The following is a 20,599-nucleotide window of genomic DNA, read 5'->3' on the forward strand; positions in this document are numbered from 1 at the left end:
CAAAAATGGGGAGAAATCACAATGGAGGCACGTCACAAGCGGTGCTCCACAGGGGTCAGTGTTGGGCCCGTTGTTGCTCACAATTTACATAAACGACATAGATGAGGGAATAAATAGCGACATAAGCAAATTTGCTGAAGACGCCAAAATAGGCCGTCCAATTCATTCTAATGAGGACATTAGAGCACTCCAGGATGATTTGAATAGACTGATGCAATGGTCGGAAAAATGGCAGATACAGTTTAATGTAGACAAATGCAAAGTTCTAAATGTTGGAGAGGATAATAACCGTGCCACATATAAACTAAATAATGTAGATCTTAATACTACTGATTGCGAACAGGATTTAGGAGTTCTGGTTAGCAGTAATTTAAAACCAAGACAACCGTGCATTAGTGTTCACAATAAAGCTAACAGGATCCTTGGCTTCATATCAAGAAGCATAAATAATAGAAGTCCTCAGGTTGTTCTTCAACTATATATCCTTGGTTAGGCCTCATTTAGATTACACTGCGCAGTTCTGGTCACCGTATTACAGAATGGATATAAATGCTCTGGAAAACGTACAAAGGAGGATGACAAAGTTGATCCCGTGCATCAGAAATCTTCCCTATGAAGATAGACTGAGGGTCCTTAATTTGCACTCTCTAGAAAGGTGTAGAATTAGGAGGGATATGATTGAGGTGTATAAATGGAAAACAGGAATAAATAAAAGGGATGTAAATAGCGTGCTGAAAATACCTAACCAAGACAGGACTCGCAGCAATGGTTTTAAGCTGGAAAATTTTAAATTCATGAAGGATATAGGAAAGCACTGGTTTGGTAATAGAGTTGCGGATGAGTGGAACAAACTCCCGAGTACCTTCATAGAAGCTAAGACGTTGTGTACTTTTAAAAATAGGTTAGATAAATACGTGAGTGGGTGTGGGTGGGTGTGAGTTTGACCTGACTAGCTGGTGCTACTGGGTCAGAAGATGTGCTCCTTCCTTAACTGGAGGTGACCTGGCTGGGTGGGCCATTGGTCTAAACCGGGGATTGACATGGACGTGCCCCGCATAGGCCAGTAGGCCTACTGCAGTGTTCCTTCTTTCTTGTGTTCTTATTAATATCCCCTTCATTTATTCCAGTTTTGCTTGGCACACATCAGTCATAACCCTTCCAATTCTATGCCTCTACTTACAGTAAAAATTCACTTTCTTCAGCCTTTCTTTGTAAGGAAGATTTCTCCGGACGTTTTCCAGCGCAGTTATATCCATTCTGTAAGATGGAGACCAGAACTGAGCAGCATAATCTAAATGAAGCCTTACCAACGATACATGAAGTTGAAGTATATTCTTGGCTTCTTAATATGAAGCCAAGAATTCCGTTATGCCTTTAAATTACTGCTAACCAGCACTTAAATTTTATTTCAGTTTGACTGAAAATTTACATTATTTAATTTATAGGCGCTATAGTTATTCTCTTTTCCCAGGAAGAATACCTTACATTTGTTTCCATTAAACTGAAACTGCCATATCTCTGTCCAAAGCATCATTTTATCTTTCCGTATCGCTCTCTAGTTATCATCAGAACTGATATGACGGCCTAATTTTAGTGTCATCGACAAACTTGCTTATGTCGCTATTTATTCCCTTTTCTTTGTCGTTTATGTATATTAAGAACAGTGGTCCCGGTACTGACCCAAGTGAAACAGCACTGGTAACGGATCCCCATTCTGATTTGTCCCCCATTTACGCATACTCTCTCTTGCCTGTCGGTCATCCATGCCTCAGTCCTGGGAACAATTTCTGCACCTTTTGATAAATAAGACACATGTGCAACAGGTAGGTGTCTTTATTCCGAAACGTTTCGCATACGCAATAGGCTTCTTTAGTCAAATACAGAGAAGGCAGCAGAAGCAGTAGAGATGTAAAGAAGATGTAATCAGTCCATCAATCTCGAAGACGTAGTTTTGAGGTGGTCAGTCCCTCAGCCTGTAGAACAGTTCTGCTCCATAGTCTGGAACAATGTGAAGCTGAAGTAACAAAATGGAAACTTATATACTGTCAAGGTGAGGCGCAGAAAATCTAGAAGACGACAGAAGAGGCGGGGCCCGCTAGTACAGAGCAGAACTATTCTCCAGCTTCTCCAGGCTGAAGGACTGACCATCTCAAAACTACGACATCGAGAGTGATGGACTGATTATTTCGTGTTTACATATTCACTGCTTCTGATGCCTTCTCTAGATTTGGAGGAATTAGCCAGAATTTTACTCAAAACAATAAACTCTTCCATCACATACTACGAATACTGCTAAAAATGGTATAAAATATTGACAGTTTGAGGAGTTTGTGCAACAGTTGGATATCTTTACTGCTGAAACGTTTCGCCTACAGAGTAGGCTTCTTCAGTTAAATACACAATCAGTAGGAACTCTTCCACCTCTGCCTTTGCACTGTTTGTAACGGCTTGACAAAACGCCTAGAAAGTGAAATGGTGCCACAAAAAAATCTCACATTAGTTGCATCTGTGTCCTTTCAGCTAACTTCCTCTGTATTCGACTGAAGAAGCTTGTTGCATAGGCGAAACATTTCGGAATAAAGATACCTAACTGTTGTACATGTGTCTTACTTTTCAATATATCAGTACTATAAATCATTATCTAATTCACGAAATCAGGCTTGTTCCTTGGATCAACAGTGCTTTCCCCGCATAAAACCCTACCTTCCTCTCCCATGTTTACCTTGCTGAGGTGTAGAAACAATGACTTCACGGCATAGTATACAGCGTTGCTATAACACCTTCACGTCTCTATTTACATCTTTATATTTTTTCTGAAGTATTTGTAAAATATCTAAAATGAGGAATACATGTATCACAGAACTAAATTGATGAGAGGAAAAAGGTGAGTGGAGCACTGAGGAGTCTGTGGAAACGAAGAACGTTATCCATAGAAGCTGGAATACTGCTGTACATTAACATCTCCATTCAAAGCAGGTGAAATCGCAGATCTAGAGAGTGTACAGAGATCCTTTACTGCACGTATAAGTTCTGTAAAGCACCTTAACTACTGGGAACGCTTGGAAGCACTTGACTTGTACTCGTTGGAACGCAGGAGGGAGAGATATATCATAATTTACACTTGGAAAATCTTGGAAGGAATGGTCCCAAATCTGCACACAGAAATCACTCCCTACGAAAGTAAAAGACTGGGCAGGCGATGCAAAATGCCCCCAATAAAAAGTAGGGGCTCCATTGGTACACTAAGAGAAAACACCATAAGTGTCCGGGGCCCAAAACTGTTCAACAGCCTCCCATCAAGCATTAGGGGAATTGCCAATAAACCCCTGGCTGCCTTCAAGAGAGAGCTGGACAGATACCTAAAGTCAGTGCCGGATCAGCCGGGCTGTGGCTCGTACGTTGGACTGCGTGCGGCCAGCAGTAACAGCCTAGTTGATCAGGCCCTGATCCATCGGGAGGCCTGGTCATGGACCGGGCCGCGGGGGCGTTGATCCCCAGAATAACCTCCAGGTAACCTCCAGGTAACCAACGCTCTTGTGTGGGTGTGAAACATGGGTGGTGAATGTTACAACAAGGAAAAGGCTGGAGGCAGTGGAGATGTCGTGTCTGAGAATAATGTGTAGTGTGAATATAATGCAGAGAATCCGTAGCTTGGAGATTAGGAGGTATGTGGTATGTAACAGTATTATCCAGGGGGCACAGGAAGGGTTGTTGAGGTGGTTCGGACGCTTAGAAAGGAATAAAATTTGCAGTTTGGTAATTAAGACACATGCAGCAGTTAGGCATCTTTATTCTGAAACTTTTCGCCTGCACAGTAGGCTACTTCAGTCGACTGAAGCGGAAAATACAGTGCCTGCACTCTGAAGGACGGGTATTGATATGTTGCAGTTTTCTTAACTGTAGTGTAGACACCCTTCTGGCAAAACAGTGATGGAGTGAATGATGATGAAAGTATTTCTTCTTTTTCGAGGTCACCGTGCCTCGGTGGGAAACGGCCGATGTGTTAATAAAAAATAATGTATATAATATGCATAACAAATTGAATACACATTGATGATCATCCAGAGCTTATAAACTTCCGGAGCAAGCAGCAGCAGCAGCAGCATCCGGTGTCTATTATAAGACTGGCGGTGCTTTTCTCGCTCCACCGGAATTATTACATAAAATGTTCTGGGAATCCTGGGTGGGGCGGGGTATGGCGGCGGCGGCGGCGGAGACGGCGGCGACGGGGCAGCGTAGCAACCGTTGCCTGGGGAACATCCTTTCCTCAGCCAGGCGCCTAGTGTAACATTCTCTCAAACACTCCATTTCTCTCACTTTTCATTTCTGAAGAGCAATGAAGTCAGAAAAGGGGTGTCTAGAGGAGTACGTAGGTTTGCTTGTGCCAAACCGCAAAAAAATAAACAGCGCAGTAAGCAAGGAATATTTGTATACCTAGGCAGGCGCTGTCAAGCCTGTATTACACAACCTTGTCTTCCCGGGAAGATAGTGACGTCACTGCCGAAGTAACACCCGTGACGTCATACTGGCACCACCTACCGCTTTTTGTCAGCGCCTATTGGTTGTTGACGCCCGTGACGCTACACTGACTCCGCCCATCTTTGCTCCTGGACTCCTATTGGATGGCGACGCGAGAGACGAGGCTTGCCGGACCAGGGGAGGAGAGTACTATATACAAACTAATCTCACCAGCAGTCAGTTGCTCGCCTAAACTTCTGGGAGATACAACTAGTGCGGTGGTTGTTCACAGAATACCCTGTGGAACTTTGTCTTCTATACAGAGCTCTTTATTGAGGCTCTGTCTCCACATTATTTTCTTTAGTGGGTAAGTTGAAGATCTATTCGTCGCCCAGTTGTGTTTATATAGTGTAGCATTTGTGTATGCATCATTTGGTGTTATGTTTGAAGTGAAGTGTTGTGTACTGCTTGGAAAGTGTCAGTGGAAAGCGGAGTGTGGGGGGATGTAGGTTGCATGGTCTGCTGGAGGAGGGCCCAGGAGGCGGAGCCCAACACCAGCAGGAGGAGGAAGAGAAAGCTGCACCCGCTCTACGCACGACTGCTGCTGAACTTGATTTCGACGGCTGCATTGTTGGCCAGGGTCATGCACCAGACGCGATCTTGAAAACTCCCGAGCTACAGCCGCTCCTTCAAGAATCCCTTTTGGAAGTCAGTGGGGCGTTCCAGTGGGCGGCAAGGCTGGAGGAAGCCTGACTGCAAGTGTGTTCACAGAGCTCGTCAAGCTGTGAATGATGGTTAGCACTCGCTCATGATTGAGGACCTGTCAACGTTTGAAGACCCTGGCTAGAGAAAGCCTTGGCCGCCGCGGCTGATGCCGTGACAGTCCTTCAGTGACTCTCACACAGTGAGGACGTGCATAAGACCAACTCTTGCAGCTCGTACAACGGCACTAACTTCCTTCACACCCGTTTAGTAACTGTCAGTTGCGCGAGGCCGTTAAGTGTTATACCCAGTTAAGGATACGTGAACCGTGATTGCAAATTTACCTGTTACGGCGGGTCATTGTGTGCATCTCTGATGTCTACTACTCAGGTGATGCTGCTGGAACTTTGTGGTACCCAGGTGATGCTGCTGACGTAACCAACGCTTCGACACTGATAAGGCACCGGGAGACAGTAAGAACTCTTGACTACCAAGCCAAATACGTGACTTATGTGTTTACAGTGATAGAACACGAGGCTACGGAAAGATTTTCATTCTCCACTCAAAGGAATACCAGTGAATTCATTCGAAGGTTTTCTCCGCTGAAGATATAAAGCATTATTCATCACCATGACAGCAATAGTACACAGAAGTAGTAAGTGTGGAACCCAGTATGGTGGCACTTGTGAATTGTGATTGCGTGAAGCTCAGAAAGGTTTTCCTTGCCCTTAATTAAGACTGCGCTATCATTGGTTTTATTATTATTATTATTATTATTATTATTATTATTATTATTATTATTATTATTATTATTATTATTATTATACTTTTGATTTTGTTAAATATATTGGGCTTTCAATTCTTGCATTTTTTGATCCACGATTTTTCAATTCCATATTTGAGTATCTTATGCTTGTAACATGGGATATCCCAGTAAAAATAAATAACCCTATTTTCCTTCGGGTTATGCTAGGTTAGATCTTAAACAAATAATACTGTTCAGAAAGTAACATTTAAAAAAAATAATTTAATCTGAAAGAACAATATATTAATTAAGGTTAGCACAAGCTGAATTATATAGTAAAATTTTCTATCGGGAATTAAGATTCTGCAATGAATATACACAACATTATTTCAGTTTAACATCGCTAAGTCGCTTGAAAAACGTTTTTATTACTAGCGTGTTTATTTTTCACTTCGGAAATATTTAGAAAATACGAAAGTTTAGGGAAAAGTAGAAGTATATTTGCTTAGCAATGGAGGGTTATGTGGCCGACGTAGACAAGATGGTGAGTATGTTTCCTAGGAATAACAGGTTTGATGTAAACATTAGAGAGCGTGCGTAAATGATGGCTTCCACCGGAGAGGTTTGACGGTAGCCCGTGTTAGTGTGTGAATGTGACGATTTACACCAGAGTAAAACACTGTGCTAGTGATTTTAACTAGAGATTTGACTAAATCATTGTGCCTATAGGTAGCTTAAACAAGTGCTTTAACCAAACATTTGAGTACAGTAACTTCCTATGAATGGGTGGGTGCTTGAGTGTGTCCGTAAGCGAATTGTTGATGAATGTAAATATTTATTTCGGTTAAGCCCATTTTTGCAATATCAGTATAATATATATATATATATATATATATATATATATATATATATATATATATATATATATATATATATATATATATATATATATATATATGTATATATATATATATGTATATATATATATATATATATATATATATATATATATATATATATATATATATATATATATATATATATATACACATAAGGGCTGTACACTAGTGCATCTCCAGCACAATAATGGTATAGCCAAGGATAACAGTGTAGTGGTTTCCATTGACGTCACAAGTTTCATTTCATTCATAAAACATTTCTTATTTATATATACATGCTCTGTGAATAGTAAGACTAACCTAACTTTCCTCGAATTTATGTAAAATAATATAGCTTTACCTAACCTATGAAGGAATGTGAATATCTTTTCAAGTGCATTATTATCTAGGAAAGGACGGGAGGAGATGAATCTTCAGGTACACAAATAATACCATAAAATATAATAATAAGTTTTATTTTAAGTTGGAGCGGCTACTTGAATGTGTAGTTTTTTGAGTGCTCGAGTATGGGTGGAAAGGTTAGTGCTTGAGTGTGGGTGGAAGAGCAAGTGCTTGAGTATGGGAGGCTTAGTTTTAGGTTAGCTGTAAGGCCAATTTACTGCTCTGATCTATGGTTGTTAGATGTGCAGTCTTTAATACCCAATATAGGTAACAGAAAACTCGTATAGCAGAACTAGGACAGATGTTGATATTCACCTCGGAATATACAGAGGCATACACTGAAGAATACAGGGAGATTTACACCTCTGGGAGTGTACTGCATATACACAGAGCGGGACATACCTCTGTGTATATACCCTGTGAGAAGCTAAGTTGAGTGGGTACTTGAATACACTTGAGTGAATGTAGGTAGGGACTCGAGTGCTCATCAAAGAACGAACTTGTGTGTCTGAACAAGCGTTTGTGCTTTGTGTGTGTACCCTTACATATACGAAATAGTAAAAACAATAGGAACGAACGTTCAATACTTTAACATCCATAATTAAGTATGAATTCAGCCGAGCATGCAGTCCCGTGTATATTTATTGTCATGTATTACAGTAATTCATGATATGTCTCTTAACGTTTGAGTGAGTAGAAATATCCTGCTTTCTGACGTCATGAAGTATGAGAGGCGCATATTAAGTACCTTCTAGGTTACGACAGCTCTGTAATCATCAGTTGGCTACATTATAAAACATTAAATTTTGCTTTGTGTTGCGAAATGTCTGCAAATTATATTGTACCCTATATGGCATTTTATTTACACGTTCGCTGTTGCTACGGAACAGTATGGCCCTTTCGTTTTGTAAGCATTGTACTTGTACCCTCAGAGTGATACATGACGGTGAAGATGAAGTGTTGCAATATATTTCATTCCTGTACGACTACCGACTGTGAGTATTGTAGTGCATTAAATCTACAATAATACATATTGGGAAGATGAACATTATGGAGGTGCTGTACTGCACTCTCAGTGATACACTAGAAGTGAATATTATTTAAATACATCATTGTACCTTCACAGCGATACATGAGGAGGGGGCAAGGCTTTTCTGAGTAGCTTGCTCTTTATCTGCCAGTTAGTTTTCTTAGATTTTTATTTTTATCTTGAGTGTGACAGCGATGGAGGCATTCTGAAGCAGAGCATAGAGTTGTCCGCGAGCTAGATAAGATACGAAATAAATTCAGCCATCTTGAGAAACTGTGTCGTGGTTTAAAAGTCATGGTCACTTGTGAGGGCCAGGTCTGGGTGCCACCTGGGGAGGGGGTAAAGCAACACCTCCCTCCCCCTCCCTTCAGAGTGTCAAGGCTGTCTTAAGTAAAAAAAAAAAAGGTTGCCTAAACAAGGAGGCAAGCTACATGTTTTCTACTTAATTTTCTCGTTGCTGTCAGACTCTCTGAGAGCACATGAGAGCTAGAACTAATTTCGTCTGCGTGCGTAAGTTCACATAATCCATGCCTTGTACACGAGATTTATGAAACCTCACACCTTGAAAGGGAATTTTAAACGACGTTTTAGTCAATTATGTATGTGTGAATTGTTCCAGCCACGATATTTTAATTTTTATTCTGTGTGTGTAAACTTTGTGGACGTGGTTTTACTACCCAACGATCAACAGGGGATAAACACATAGTAAAAATCAATGCTGGCCCGTCCCAGTTGATACTTTGTGTGGAGGCAGGTCATGTGGTACACTCTCTTAAGCTTTACAAGGCAAACTCAGCCGTAGCGCTGACCGATTAATGGACTATAAGTGCCATTTCGCCCTAAGAAGTGTGTAAGAGGGCTCTCTCAATCCCGGGATCGAGGTAGCCTAAAAATAACTGGGTGGTAGTCGGGTTACTCAGCACCAGCCATAGCCCACCCTCCCTCCCGTCCTCTAGTACGATAAAATTTCCCCTGGTTGTGGCATCGAGTCCAGACTGTTACGTCATCATCCCCGTTGCCCCTCAACATTTCCCACATGTCTTCGTTCACGGCACACGTATCCCAGCCACCACCAGCACTTCTCTAACTCGCGTACATGTAATCTCTTCTTCACCACACCACTGACACGCGCGTTGCAAGGCCTTGCAAGGCGCGTCGACGTAATAGTTTTCTTTGTCTAGGCACAGTACAGACTGAGCCACGTGAGCAAGGTTGCACATGTCTTTCTCTTCCCCGTGTTGCACCACGAAATCTAAACACTACTAACGGACTTGTTGATGGAGTCCATATGTAACGATGTTTGCTGGAGAGGGTCGGAATCTGACGCCATGTATTTTTATGATTATGCTTTACATTATATATATATATATATATATATATATATATATATATATATATATATATATATATACATACATACATACATACATACATACATACATAAATACAATAAGATCACAGTAAACAGGTGATATCACAATATGCAGAACAACCACTGTGAAAAAATATTGAAATTCCAAGAATTTTCGTGGCTTGTCACATTATCTAGGAACTACATGAAGTTCCTTGATAACGTGAAACTTCACGAAAGCGCTTGGAATTTCACTATTTTTTCAAACAGTGATTGTTCTGCATATATATATATATATATATATATATATATATATATATATATATATATATATATATATATATATATATATATATATATATATATATATATATATATATATATATATATATATATAACCTTACTCTAGAATCCTCGACGCAGAATTTTATATTGAACTAGTGCTTTGAGGAGACTTAGAAATTGAGGTCAGGTCATATAGCTTGACCTTCCTATTGCGTCAGCCTTCGGATGCACATATCGTCGCCCACGTGATAGAGTAGGTTGCCACTGTCCTTTCGATATTTACAATTCGAGTTGGCTTGCATCATAGCAGACAACTATTTTTTATCAACACGTTGCACTTAAAAGGATTATGACAACCTTTTCTGAGCGAAAAAATGAATCGCTTACTTAACCACATCTTACATGCAGTTTAAAATTATTTTACCGTCTTGTTCAGAATGTTGATTGAAATTAGAAACTGTACATGTGAAGAAAACAGCTTTCGTAATTCTAAGATCATTCCATCAGTTGTTGTCTCTTTATCCAAGTGAGGATTTTTCTATAGTGAGCGTATGATAGAAATTATAACTGTAAGGAGCTTATATAAAAGTCAAGATAAGATTTGCTTCTTTTAGAAGTGAAGGTAAGCAAGATATTAAGTGTGTTTAGAGCTGCCGTAGGAGGCTCTTAAGTTTATAAGTATGAGGCAAGCAGGAACCGCTTGCAAGGTTATGTAAAGTGTGTTACCCTCGGACTGTAGTGGGTTACGTGATCTCACACACACACATTTTATATATATATATATATATATATATATATATATATATATATATATATATATATATATATATATATATATATATATATATATATATACATATATATATATATATACATTATATATATATATTATACATATATATATATATATATATATATATATATATATATATATATATATATATATATATATATATATATATATATATACATATATATGTATATATATATATATACATTATACACACACACACACACACACACACACACACACACACACACACACACACACACACACACACATATATATATATATATATATATATATATATATATATATATATATATATATATATATATATATATATATATATATATAGACATATACACACAATGTGTGTGTGTGGTTCACTTATTTTTAATTGTGAGAATCCATAACCTCGGAGTAGATAAAGGGCTTTAACGATGTTGGTATTTCTCTTTATGGCTGTTTCAGTATTATAATTCTACCACCCCATCTTTATAAATGTACATAAAAGAAAAAAACTCGTACCTTAAGTGAAAAAGTCTATCACTTGTCAAGGTTAGTTAAGAATTTCTCTGTACTTCACCACACTGATCTGTGAAGGCTGCAGGGGAGAGAAAAAAAAAGTGAGGAGAGAAGCATGATACACATAAACGCGCCCCCTCTCCCCAGTGGGGCGCTTCCAAGGGGGGGCGGCTGGGTCGGTATGGCCGAGCTGGGTTACATGACCGTTCACTCCCCGCCCAGTTATGTAAGGTAAGGATGCTTTATCCCCCCCCTTTCTCCCCTCTCGTCCGGCTCCCTGAATTTCGGCTGCGCCTTTGGCTTGCCAGTGTTGGAGGATGTTTCTTGTAGGAAAAAGGGCGGGGAGGAGATTTTGGAGTGTAGATTATAAAGTTAGGAAGACATGTTATTGAAGGTGAAAACGTTAGGATGGTGAAGCTTAAGAGAAAATAATGAGGTATTGGTGCGGTTTAGAGGGGAAAGATTTGGTTGTTGGGTTCATAGGGGAAAGCTTTGGTTGTTGGGGTGCATAGGGGAAAGGTTGGATTGTTAGGATTGGGAAGATTAAGATTGAGTTTTTGGCGGGATTAAGGGAAAGCTAAATGATTATTAGACGTATTTATCATGTTTATATAGAAATTTTTATTTTCTAGCAAGAACGTCTTTTTAAAATATAAATTAATGTTAAGTTCGTACTTGAATATTTTGTGCTATATACGCCCTGCGCCGTGCCAGATGGTGTTGATGGTTGCGTAAACTCGCAGGCAGCAGGTGGTGGTGGGTGTTGTCGCCTCCCCCTCCCCCAACTGTATCTCAGGCTGCGAGGGGAGTGAGGGGGGGGGGTCGTCATGGTAGTTTTGTTCTCTCCCCACTCCCAACCTCTTGCACCTCGACCTCATCCCAACATTCCCCGCTCACCCTCCTCCTAACATTCCCCGCCCACCTTCCTCCCAACCTCGCCTCCACCTTATTCCTCCACCCTACCCTGCACTAACCGGCGTAACCCCCCCTTCCCCAACCTACCCCACCAGCAACAACGGTGAGACTTGCAGTGATCACACGTCAGCTCAGCTATTTATTAGTCCCCAGTTAAGATGCTATAAAATCAGCACATTGTCTGTACGAACGTATTTTCCTATCATGAAAGATAGGAAAAACCGCGGTGTATCTTTAATAGATAACGTTTATGAGTAATAATAATATTGTTGAGGTGGTGGGCGGGTCACGTGACCAGGCCGCCGCCCCAGCCTGCCGTAACCATAGCAACTTCTCATGCTCCTCAGAATAACCTCACTCGGGCCACCTCCTTCCTACCACCATCATTAAGACTTGCTCTGGATTTTTACTTAATTTTTATTTTTATTCTGAATTTCACCGTTTTAAGGGAGGGGTTAAAACTGATTTAGGACAGTTTAATATATAGCAAATATTGAGTATTACTGTCGTATGAGAATTAGGGTAGTCAAGGTGTGAGGGGTGGTGGATGGTTGTATTGTGTAGGTGTGTGTGGGTAGCTGAGGCTGGAGTTGCGCGCACGGCTTGGGACGCGAGAGTTGCATCACCTCCAGTGCTGGATTTTCCACAATACTTCGTCCTGATTGATCCTTTTGCCTTCCGTGGCGGGCGTTTAAACTTGTGTTTCACTTTCCACCCGTTTTATTTCTCTCATTTATGATATGGGTGTGTCTGGTGATGTCCCGCATGGTCACGTAGGGGTGGTAAGGAGGCTAGACCATCCCACATACATCGTACCTCCCCTTTTATATTGGCACTACACCAAAATTCCGCAGTTGGACAGCAAAAGCAGAGGAGGAGGAGGAGGAGGAGGAGGAGGAGGAGGTTGTTAGTACACGAGCGGTCCAATAGTCGCAGCGGACGCCACCACGGGAAGGAAGCAGTTGTACTCTGTGTGCACTCAAATCTCCCTCACACACAGGCGGGCATACGTACGTCAGACGTTCTCCACCTGCTGCCGTAGGTGTTGTCCCGTACGGTTACGGAACACTTGCCTGAAAGGTAAACAAGTGCTTGATTTCATCAGTCATTATATTTTACAGTATAATTCATGTTCATTCCAGTGTTTTGACGATGGAGTAGAATGAGGCTTGCAGGGTACGTTTCATAACATTGTGTGTTTGTTTTGAATGGTTCTACAAAGGTAACCATAGTCCCGTGTCGCAAGAGTGTACGAGGGTGCAGGCGCGGCCCTGGCTTCAGTTATGCATGTCCTGTTCCCTCCCTACAACTCACTTAATATCTTCCTCTTCTTGAGCCATTTAGTCCGGTCCACCGCTGTCCGGGACCAGGACTCAGGGCTCATCCTATTAATACACCTGAACCCTCGCAAGCAAAAACTCACCGGACCCACTTCGTACCCAAACACTGGCGGGTGCAGGTAACTGCCACCTCCGCCAGCCATCCGAACATGCATTCGTACCCTAGCGCGGGGTGGAGAGGGAGGTATGTGTATACGGTCTTACGTCACATTGGGTGACACCCTGAGTGTTTTAAGGGTGTGTCAGGGTGTGCTCATAACCCCGCTGGAAAACAAGAATGCAGCACCACTACCCCATCGAGAACTTTATTTCGTTTTGCTCTCGTTGTTGTTTGCAGACTGCCATCCTCCCTCCCTCCCCAGTTAGACCAAGCAACACAACTTAGTAATAGCGCTCCTCCGGCCGCGTGCTTGTATGCTAGTGAGGAACCTGTGCTGGCCTCGCTCATCTACCAAACTCCTTCATGTACTACACTGCTTCTCCCCCATCCATCACACTGCTCCTCTCCCTCATGTACTACACTGCTTCTCCCCCATCCATCACACTGCTCCTCTCCCTCATGTACTGCACTGCTTCTCCCCCATCCGTCACACTGCTCCTCTCCCTCATGTACTACACTGCTTCTCTCCCATCCATCACACTGCTCCTCTCCCTCATGTACTACACTGCTTCTCCCCCATCCATCACACTGCTTCTCTCCCTCATGTACTACACTGCTTCTCCCCCATCCATCACACTGCTTCTCTCCTTTATGTACTACACTGCTCCCCCACCTATCACACTGCTTCTCTCCCTCGTGTACTACTTCTCCCCCATCCATTACTGCTTCTCCCCCATCCACAACACTGCTTCTCTCCCCCATCATCCTCACTCAAGTCTTTTGTCTGTTGAATAACCTGAGAGACTCGAGGAACAGTGACGTTTCAAGAGCCATAAAAATATACATTGCGAACAAGCCATGAACAATTAAGCAGCTGTTTGATACGAAATATAAGCACAGCCCAACTCTTCCTGGCTGCCCTTGAGGGTGGGATGGGGGAGCCTTGATGCCGGTGAAAGGCTCTTGATCTAAGGAATGGAAGCTACACTCCCCTTTCTGGGATTCGACCTGATTACCTCCCATTCCTCAGGCGCTTTACGATCCCGACCTTTTTTTTTTTTTGTTAAATTGTTTTAGAAGAAAGGAAGGGAGAAGGAGGGAGGGAAGGGAAGGGGGGGGCAGATAAAGATAGGTTCACCAGCCTACAGGACATCGGTACCAATATAAACAACAACAACAAAAATAAGAATGATTTTGAATAAATAGATCTTTTTGCCTCCGTCGTAGCTGCCTCGCTTATACCTGCCTTGCTTGTAGCTGCCTCGCTTATACCTGCCTTGCTTGTAGCTGCCTCGCTTGTAGTGGCAATTAGAGGTAATAATGATAAAGCTGGATCATAAAAATGGTTAGGATAGAGATGGATAATGTGGAATTTGATATATGTATTGAGTAGGGTTTGAGGGTAGATAGTTGGAAGAGTACGGTAGTCGAGAGTAAATAGATGAAAAACAATGAGGTAAAGGTTCGATAGATGGAGAATATGATGAAGGCTCATGGGTGGGTAGATGGAAAAATAGGATTAATGAATTGATGTAGGAATAGGGTGGAAAGTTGGAAGAATAAGATGGGTTAGCATATTTTAGTGAATTTGTGTACTGTGGGTGTTAATGTTTTCACAGTGTGTGTGTGTGTGTGTGTGTGTGTGTGTGTGTGTGTGTGTGTGTGTGTGTGTGTGTGTGTGTGTTGTGTATGTGTGTGTGTGTGTGTGTGTGTGTGTGTGTGTGTGTGTGTGTGTGTTTAAGACCGAGTTTGGCAAGTGTTGATCACCTGCGAGGCTTGTTCGCCTGTAGATCTTATTTACCAACAGGCACATTTTTGTATATTTTTTTAGAAATGAGAAAAATGAGCAGCAGATGCAGTGGAGTGCAAATCAGTGGAAGGATTAGCAGAAAAAGGATTAGCCTCAACAGAAGCAACTTTCAGAAAGGGAGAGACTACACTAGATGCAACGGCAGCAGGAAAAGCAACAGAAACAGTAGTTATGTAGCAACGGTAGCAGAAGCAACAGAAATAGCAGCAACAAGAGGAGCAACAGGAGCAGTAGTGATGTAGGACTGCAGCTGCGTTAGTGTGCCGGGCCACCGCCGCTACCACCCTGCGAGGGCCCCTTCTGAGGTCGGCGTCCGACACCGCTTGTCGACCGCCACACCGGAAGACAGGCACGCACGCGTGCACGCGCACGCACACACACACACACACACACACACACACACACACACACACACACACACACACACACACACACACACACACACACACACACACACACACACACACACACACACACACAAACACACACGCACACACACACACACACACACACACACACACACACACACACACACACACACACACACACACACACACACACACAGAGGTAATTGCATATAAGGTTTTATCTAGTATTTTCCTTAGGTCAGGCCTAAGTGACCACTGTACTTATACCAGATATAATTATCTTAGATTCCTCGTTACTTGACAGATGTCATGTTACCTTGTAGCTAATTCGTTTCTTTGTAGCTGAGTAGTCATCTTGCAACTAGTTTGTTACCTTTGTAGTTGGGTAAATGAGGTTTGCGTCCTTACCATTTCACGTAACCCTTCATTATTTTAATGCCTTATTTGAATTCATTTTAATGTATTATAATCTTTCGTATTAATTTTATAAGGCATACTGTTTACCCCCTCATTATGTTTATAGTTATAATATACGGAATGTTAAATGTTCACAAGAACGTAATCTCATATGACTCTTTGTTGCTATGATCTTGAGCTGAAGGCCATTCCTGTGTGTTTGTGGGAGACGAGGAGGGGGAAGGGATGAGTAAGGGAGTGGGGCGATAAAGGGAGGGACGAGGTGGGTGTACAGGGAGGCAGAAGAAAGGCGTAGGGTGGGCTGGAAGGGATGGGGTTGCTTTAACAGGTTGGGGGAGGGGGGTTGATGGTGAGGGTGTAAAGCTTTGGACAGGTTGGGGTAGCAAGATGGGTGAAATGGTAAGGGTTGAATGGAGCAGGAAAGTTAGCGAGGGTTGGACAAGAGGGAAAAGGCTAAGGCAGTGTGGAGATTTGGAAGAGAGTTCCTCATGCTTCGAACTTCATATTGACTTTAATTCCTTCATTGGTATTCACTTTGACCACTTGGATCATTCTTGATGGTGTAGCACCATCCTCCCCAACACAGGTTTATCAGAGGCAGAACAATACGTCCTCCTTGGTCTCATCAACCATAAATCAGAGGAAATAGTTGCAGGATATAAAGAGGTTAATATCAACAGAAGCCTGACCACAGCTTATTACCCAGCACAAAAGAAGCTACAGTAATGCTGTCTCACCGGCAACTTACAGCGTCCAGCTGCAGCTGTGGTACTACTCTGATCACACCAATTCGGGAAGAATTTGTACTACCACCTTAAAAATGCACAAGATTCACAAATCACTACAGCTACATTCCACTAGGTTTGGAGGCTCAGCGCGTTAGCGAAGATGTGCTCTCTCTTGTTCTGAAAAGAATCGGATAGTAAATTGAGTAGTGGAAATCAAGGATTCGAAAGTATCATTAAGGAAGCAAAATGGTGTAATATTTCGACGATTTAGGGCGGTTTGGAGCGTTTTCTGACATCAGTTTTTTTTTAGCTACAATAACTGTCTCAAGGATATATATTTTTCACAGCATATACATTTCACATATACATGTTAGGGCTCATAATCTCTTCAAGGGGGAGAAATGTCTTGATGCCAGTGAAGAGCTCTTGAGCTGAGGAGCTTGGATAAAACCTGTTTATAGTGTTTTGCTTTGAAAGTAATCGAGTTCATACTCTTCTTATTCTTTGGAATTAAACATTAGTTGTTTTTACATTCTGTTTTTAAAAGAAATATAATTAAGTCTAACTGAACATGAGCACTTGTCGTTTTTATTATTGTGATTTACTTTGTTGAAATTTTCAGATTTTTGGTCTATTATTTTTTATTATTTTTTTCCAATATACTAGACTCTACCTTGATGTAAAGAGTACATGAGAGGAGTTAAGTTGCTTTCATGTTCCATGTGGTGACCTGCATCCACATAAAATATGTAATCTGTTTATTATGCTTTGATGTGTGTTGAGTTAATATGAGGTTACTAAGAGTGGTGTTCTCTCTCCCTCAGATGTTCTTCAACACCACATTATGGTGGCCGAGACTGTGAAGTCCTACCCTGTCAACTATCCGGCGCTGATCCCCCTCTCGCCCTCCGTGGCTGGCCTGGGGCCTTACAACCCTTGCTCCCCCTCCCTGATCCACGCTAACTACTCCTCTCCTCACATTATGGACCAAAAGCCCGCTCAGCAGCAACAGCAGCAGCAACAGCAGCAGCAGCTTCAGGGAGGTCAAGGGCCCCAGCTAGGAGGACCCCACAATGGGCAGGATACCCCTGTGGGCCTTGGTGCTCCAGGACTGAACCTGCCCTCAACACTTGATCTAGCGCAGCTGCGTAAGAAAGAGATCTTCGCCCAGCGGAAGCAGCGAGAGTTTATTCCTGACAGCAAGAAGGACGACTCTTACTGGGACCGTCGCCGCCGCAACAACGAGGCAGCCAAAAGATCCCGGGAGAAGAGACGCTTCAATGACATGATCCTGGAGCAGAGAGTTATTGAGCTGTCAAAGGAGAATCACATCCTGAAGGCTCAACTAACGGCCATTAAGGAGAAATATGGCATCTTAGGGGAGACCCTGGTGAACACTGATCAGGTTCTGGCCAGTATGCCCCAATCGGAGCAGATTTTGGCACTCAACAAGCGAACAAAGTTCTCCCAGGCACTCATTACTCTTAACAGCTCTCCCTCCGTCACATCCCTCCTCAGCCCCAGAGAATCCTGCGACGGGAGCCCTGCAACACCTAGTTATCACGGGCAGCAAGAGCCAGAGTCCTCCCCGGCACACTACTCCCACTACCCCTCACACTCCCAAATGGACGACCAGGAGAGTACCTATGACGCTGACCAGCAGTTCACGTCCTCCGACAGTAATCTCTACTACGGGCAGTCCGCCCTCAATCTCTCCTCCCGTGCCTCCTCTCACTCTCCCCACTCTCCTGCCACATCTCACATGGATTTCTCTCCCAGTGACCCAGAACTCAGCCGACGATCCCCAGAGGCACCAGGCATGTCCTTGCCTCACAAACTGCGACACAAGAGTCACCTCGGCGACAAGGATGCCGCCCAGTCCCTCCTGGCCCTGCAGGCCATCAAGTCTGAACCAAGCGAGCACCAGCAGGAGGCCGCCGAAGACTCCGTAGGTTCCTCCGATGAACGGGACTCCGCCATCGGTTACTCTTCCTCCTCCTCATGCTCTGATTACAACCGGGCGTCAGATAACAACTCTTCACCACCTACTGCCTGCTCTCTGCCCGACAGCAGCAGTAGCCAGCAGCCTCTCAGCGTGGCTCACTATCACCAACAGCATCTACACCATCACCACCAACATCATCATCACCAGCAACAACAGCAGCAGACACACCACCACCACCACCAGACGCAACATCAACAGACACAACAACAACAGGAGCAGCAGGGGGAGGGAGAGCAGGTTTTAGAGTTTGAGAACACTCACCTTAGGTCAGAACTGGAGCGACTAGCAACTGAGGTGGCCACCTTGAAGTACATGTTAGTCCGCAGACCGCGCTCGGAGGGTGATTCTGATGGATCCCGTTAACACCTCAGCCTATGCTGGTACCGCTTATTTTTTAATTCCGTGGCGGTACACGCGCGTCATGACTGACATGAGTGCGTGTACTGTGCGTGTCATGATGGGGACCTGGCTGTGACATGGGTACATACATACCCCGTGTTTGGGTATGCGCCCGTGTGTCTGTGAAGGGGTCAGGGAGACCATCCGTGTGATATTCAGACGTAGGTCACCCCCATGGACTAATACCCCAAAACAAACCAACAAACAAGAACTACTAAATATTCGTGTACTCTCCTGCGTGTGTGTCTGTGATGAAGCGCCTGCGTGTGAGTGTCTGATGGTTTGTGTGTGTGCATGCGTGTGTGAGTGTGCCGCCGAATCAGGGCGTATCTTGATACTCTAATTCTTATCTAATGTTTAAATATAATGTTATTACTGGACACACGTAAGAAGACCACGTCTGTGTATGTTCTGAAAATCTGTACATAAGTGCCATTAGATAATATATGTTTTGTGATGCTAGTAGTCATTTGTTTCTCTATCCCTCAACAAAGTTAAAACACTGATACCACAACACAAATATACACTAAAAAGGGCGCTGTGTGTGACCTCTACAGGTTTAGCGCTTTCCTATAAGAATAATAAAGAGATAACTACGAATATTTCCTTCAAGAAGTGTACCTTGATGCTGAGTGAAGGGATCGTAATCCGAGGAATTGGAGTTACCTCCCCCTCCCCCCTCACCCTCTCGGATCAAAACTGATAATTCCCACCATTGTCCAGGCGCTGCATGGCCCCTAAGGGTTTAACGCTTCCCCATTAACAAGAATAATGCATAAGTCCCCCCCCCCCCTTCTACTATTCCTTGATGCTGGCCAAGGAGTCGGATCCATGCTCTTTTTGGATCTACAGGCGCGGCATTACCCCTATGGGCTTAGCGCTTCCTTCTCGCCTCTTTAAAGGGGAGTGTCTGGATGCTGGTGAAGGGGTCTTGATCTGAGGAATCGGAGCTACCCTCTCCAGAACAAAATTTTATTATTGCATTGTGCAATATTGTTAATGATAATTGTTGTAGTAAACAATAATAATAATTATAATTAATATAGTAAATATAGTAAACAATAATTATAATAAACGATAATAATTATAAATAAATGATAATTACAAAAAACGATAATTATAAACGATGATTATAAATAAATGATAATTATAAATAAATGATAATTATAAATAAATGATAATTATAAATAAATGATAATTATAAACGATGATTATAAATAAATGATAATTATAAATAAATGATAATTATAAATAAATGATAATTATAAACGATAATTATAAACGATGATTATAAATAAATGATAATTATAAATAAATGATAATTATAAACGATAATTATAAACGATGATTATAAATA

At 42.4% G+C, this 20,599-nt stretch overlaps 1 protein-coding gene across 3 annotated transcripts; it reads left to right on the top strand.

The window, feature by feature from the left end:
- Positions 1–4,667: 4,667 nt before the first annotated feature.
- LOC138853460 (nuclear factor interleukin-3-regulated protein-like) lies at positions 4,668–19,707 on the top strand. 3 transcript variants are annotated; one of them, XM_070090164.1, is made up of 2 exons: positions 4,668–4,825; positions 17,663–19,707. In XM_070090164.1, the coding sequence occupies exon 2, from the start codon at positions 17,683–17,685 to the stop codon at positions 19,204–19,206; it is 1,524 nt and encodes a 507-aa protein (XP_069946265.1). In that variant the 5' UTR covers positions 4,668–4,825; positions 17,663–17,682; the 3' UTR covers positions 19,207–19,707. The 3 variants fall into 3 exon arrangements, with proteins under 3 accessions (XP_069946265.1, XP_069946260.1, XP_069946270.1); XM_070090159.1 differs by lacking the exon at positions 4,668–4,825 and adding an exon at positions 5,154–5,815; XM_070090169.1 differs by lacking the exon at positions 4,668–4,825 and adding an exon at positions 12,998–13,155.
- Positions 19,708–20,599: the final 892 nt, after the last annotated feature.

The sequence above is a fragment of the Cherax quadricarinatus genome, chromosome 3, assembly GCF_038502225.1.
Source record: "Cherax quadricarinatus isolate ZL_2023a chromosome 3, ASM3850222v1, whole genome shotgun sequence".
Classification (NCBI taxonomy): Eukaryota; Metazoa; Arthropoda; class Malacostraca; order Decapoda; family Parastacidae; genus Cherax; species Cherax quadricarinatus.

Bases quoted from the DNA above. Each gene is read 5' to 3' on its own strand.
- LOC138853460 (XM_070090159.1), top strand. From the start codon at position 5,791: ATGACAGCAATAGTACACAGAAGTA. The intron at 5,816-17,662 runs GTAAGTGTGGAA...TCTCTCCCTCAG, and splicing joins AGCAATAGTACACAGAAGTA to ATGTTCTTCAACACCACATT.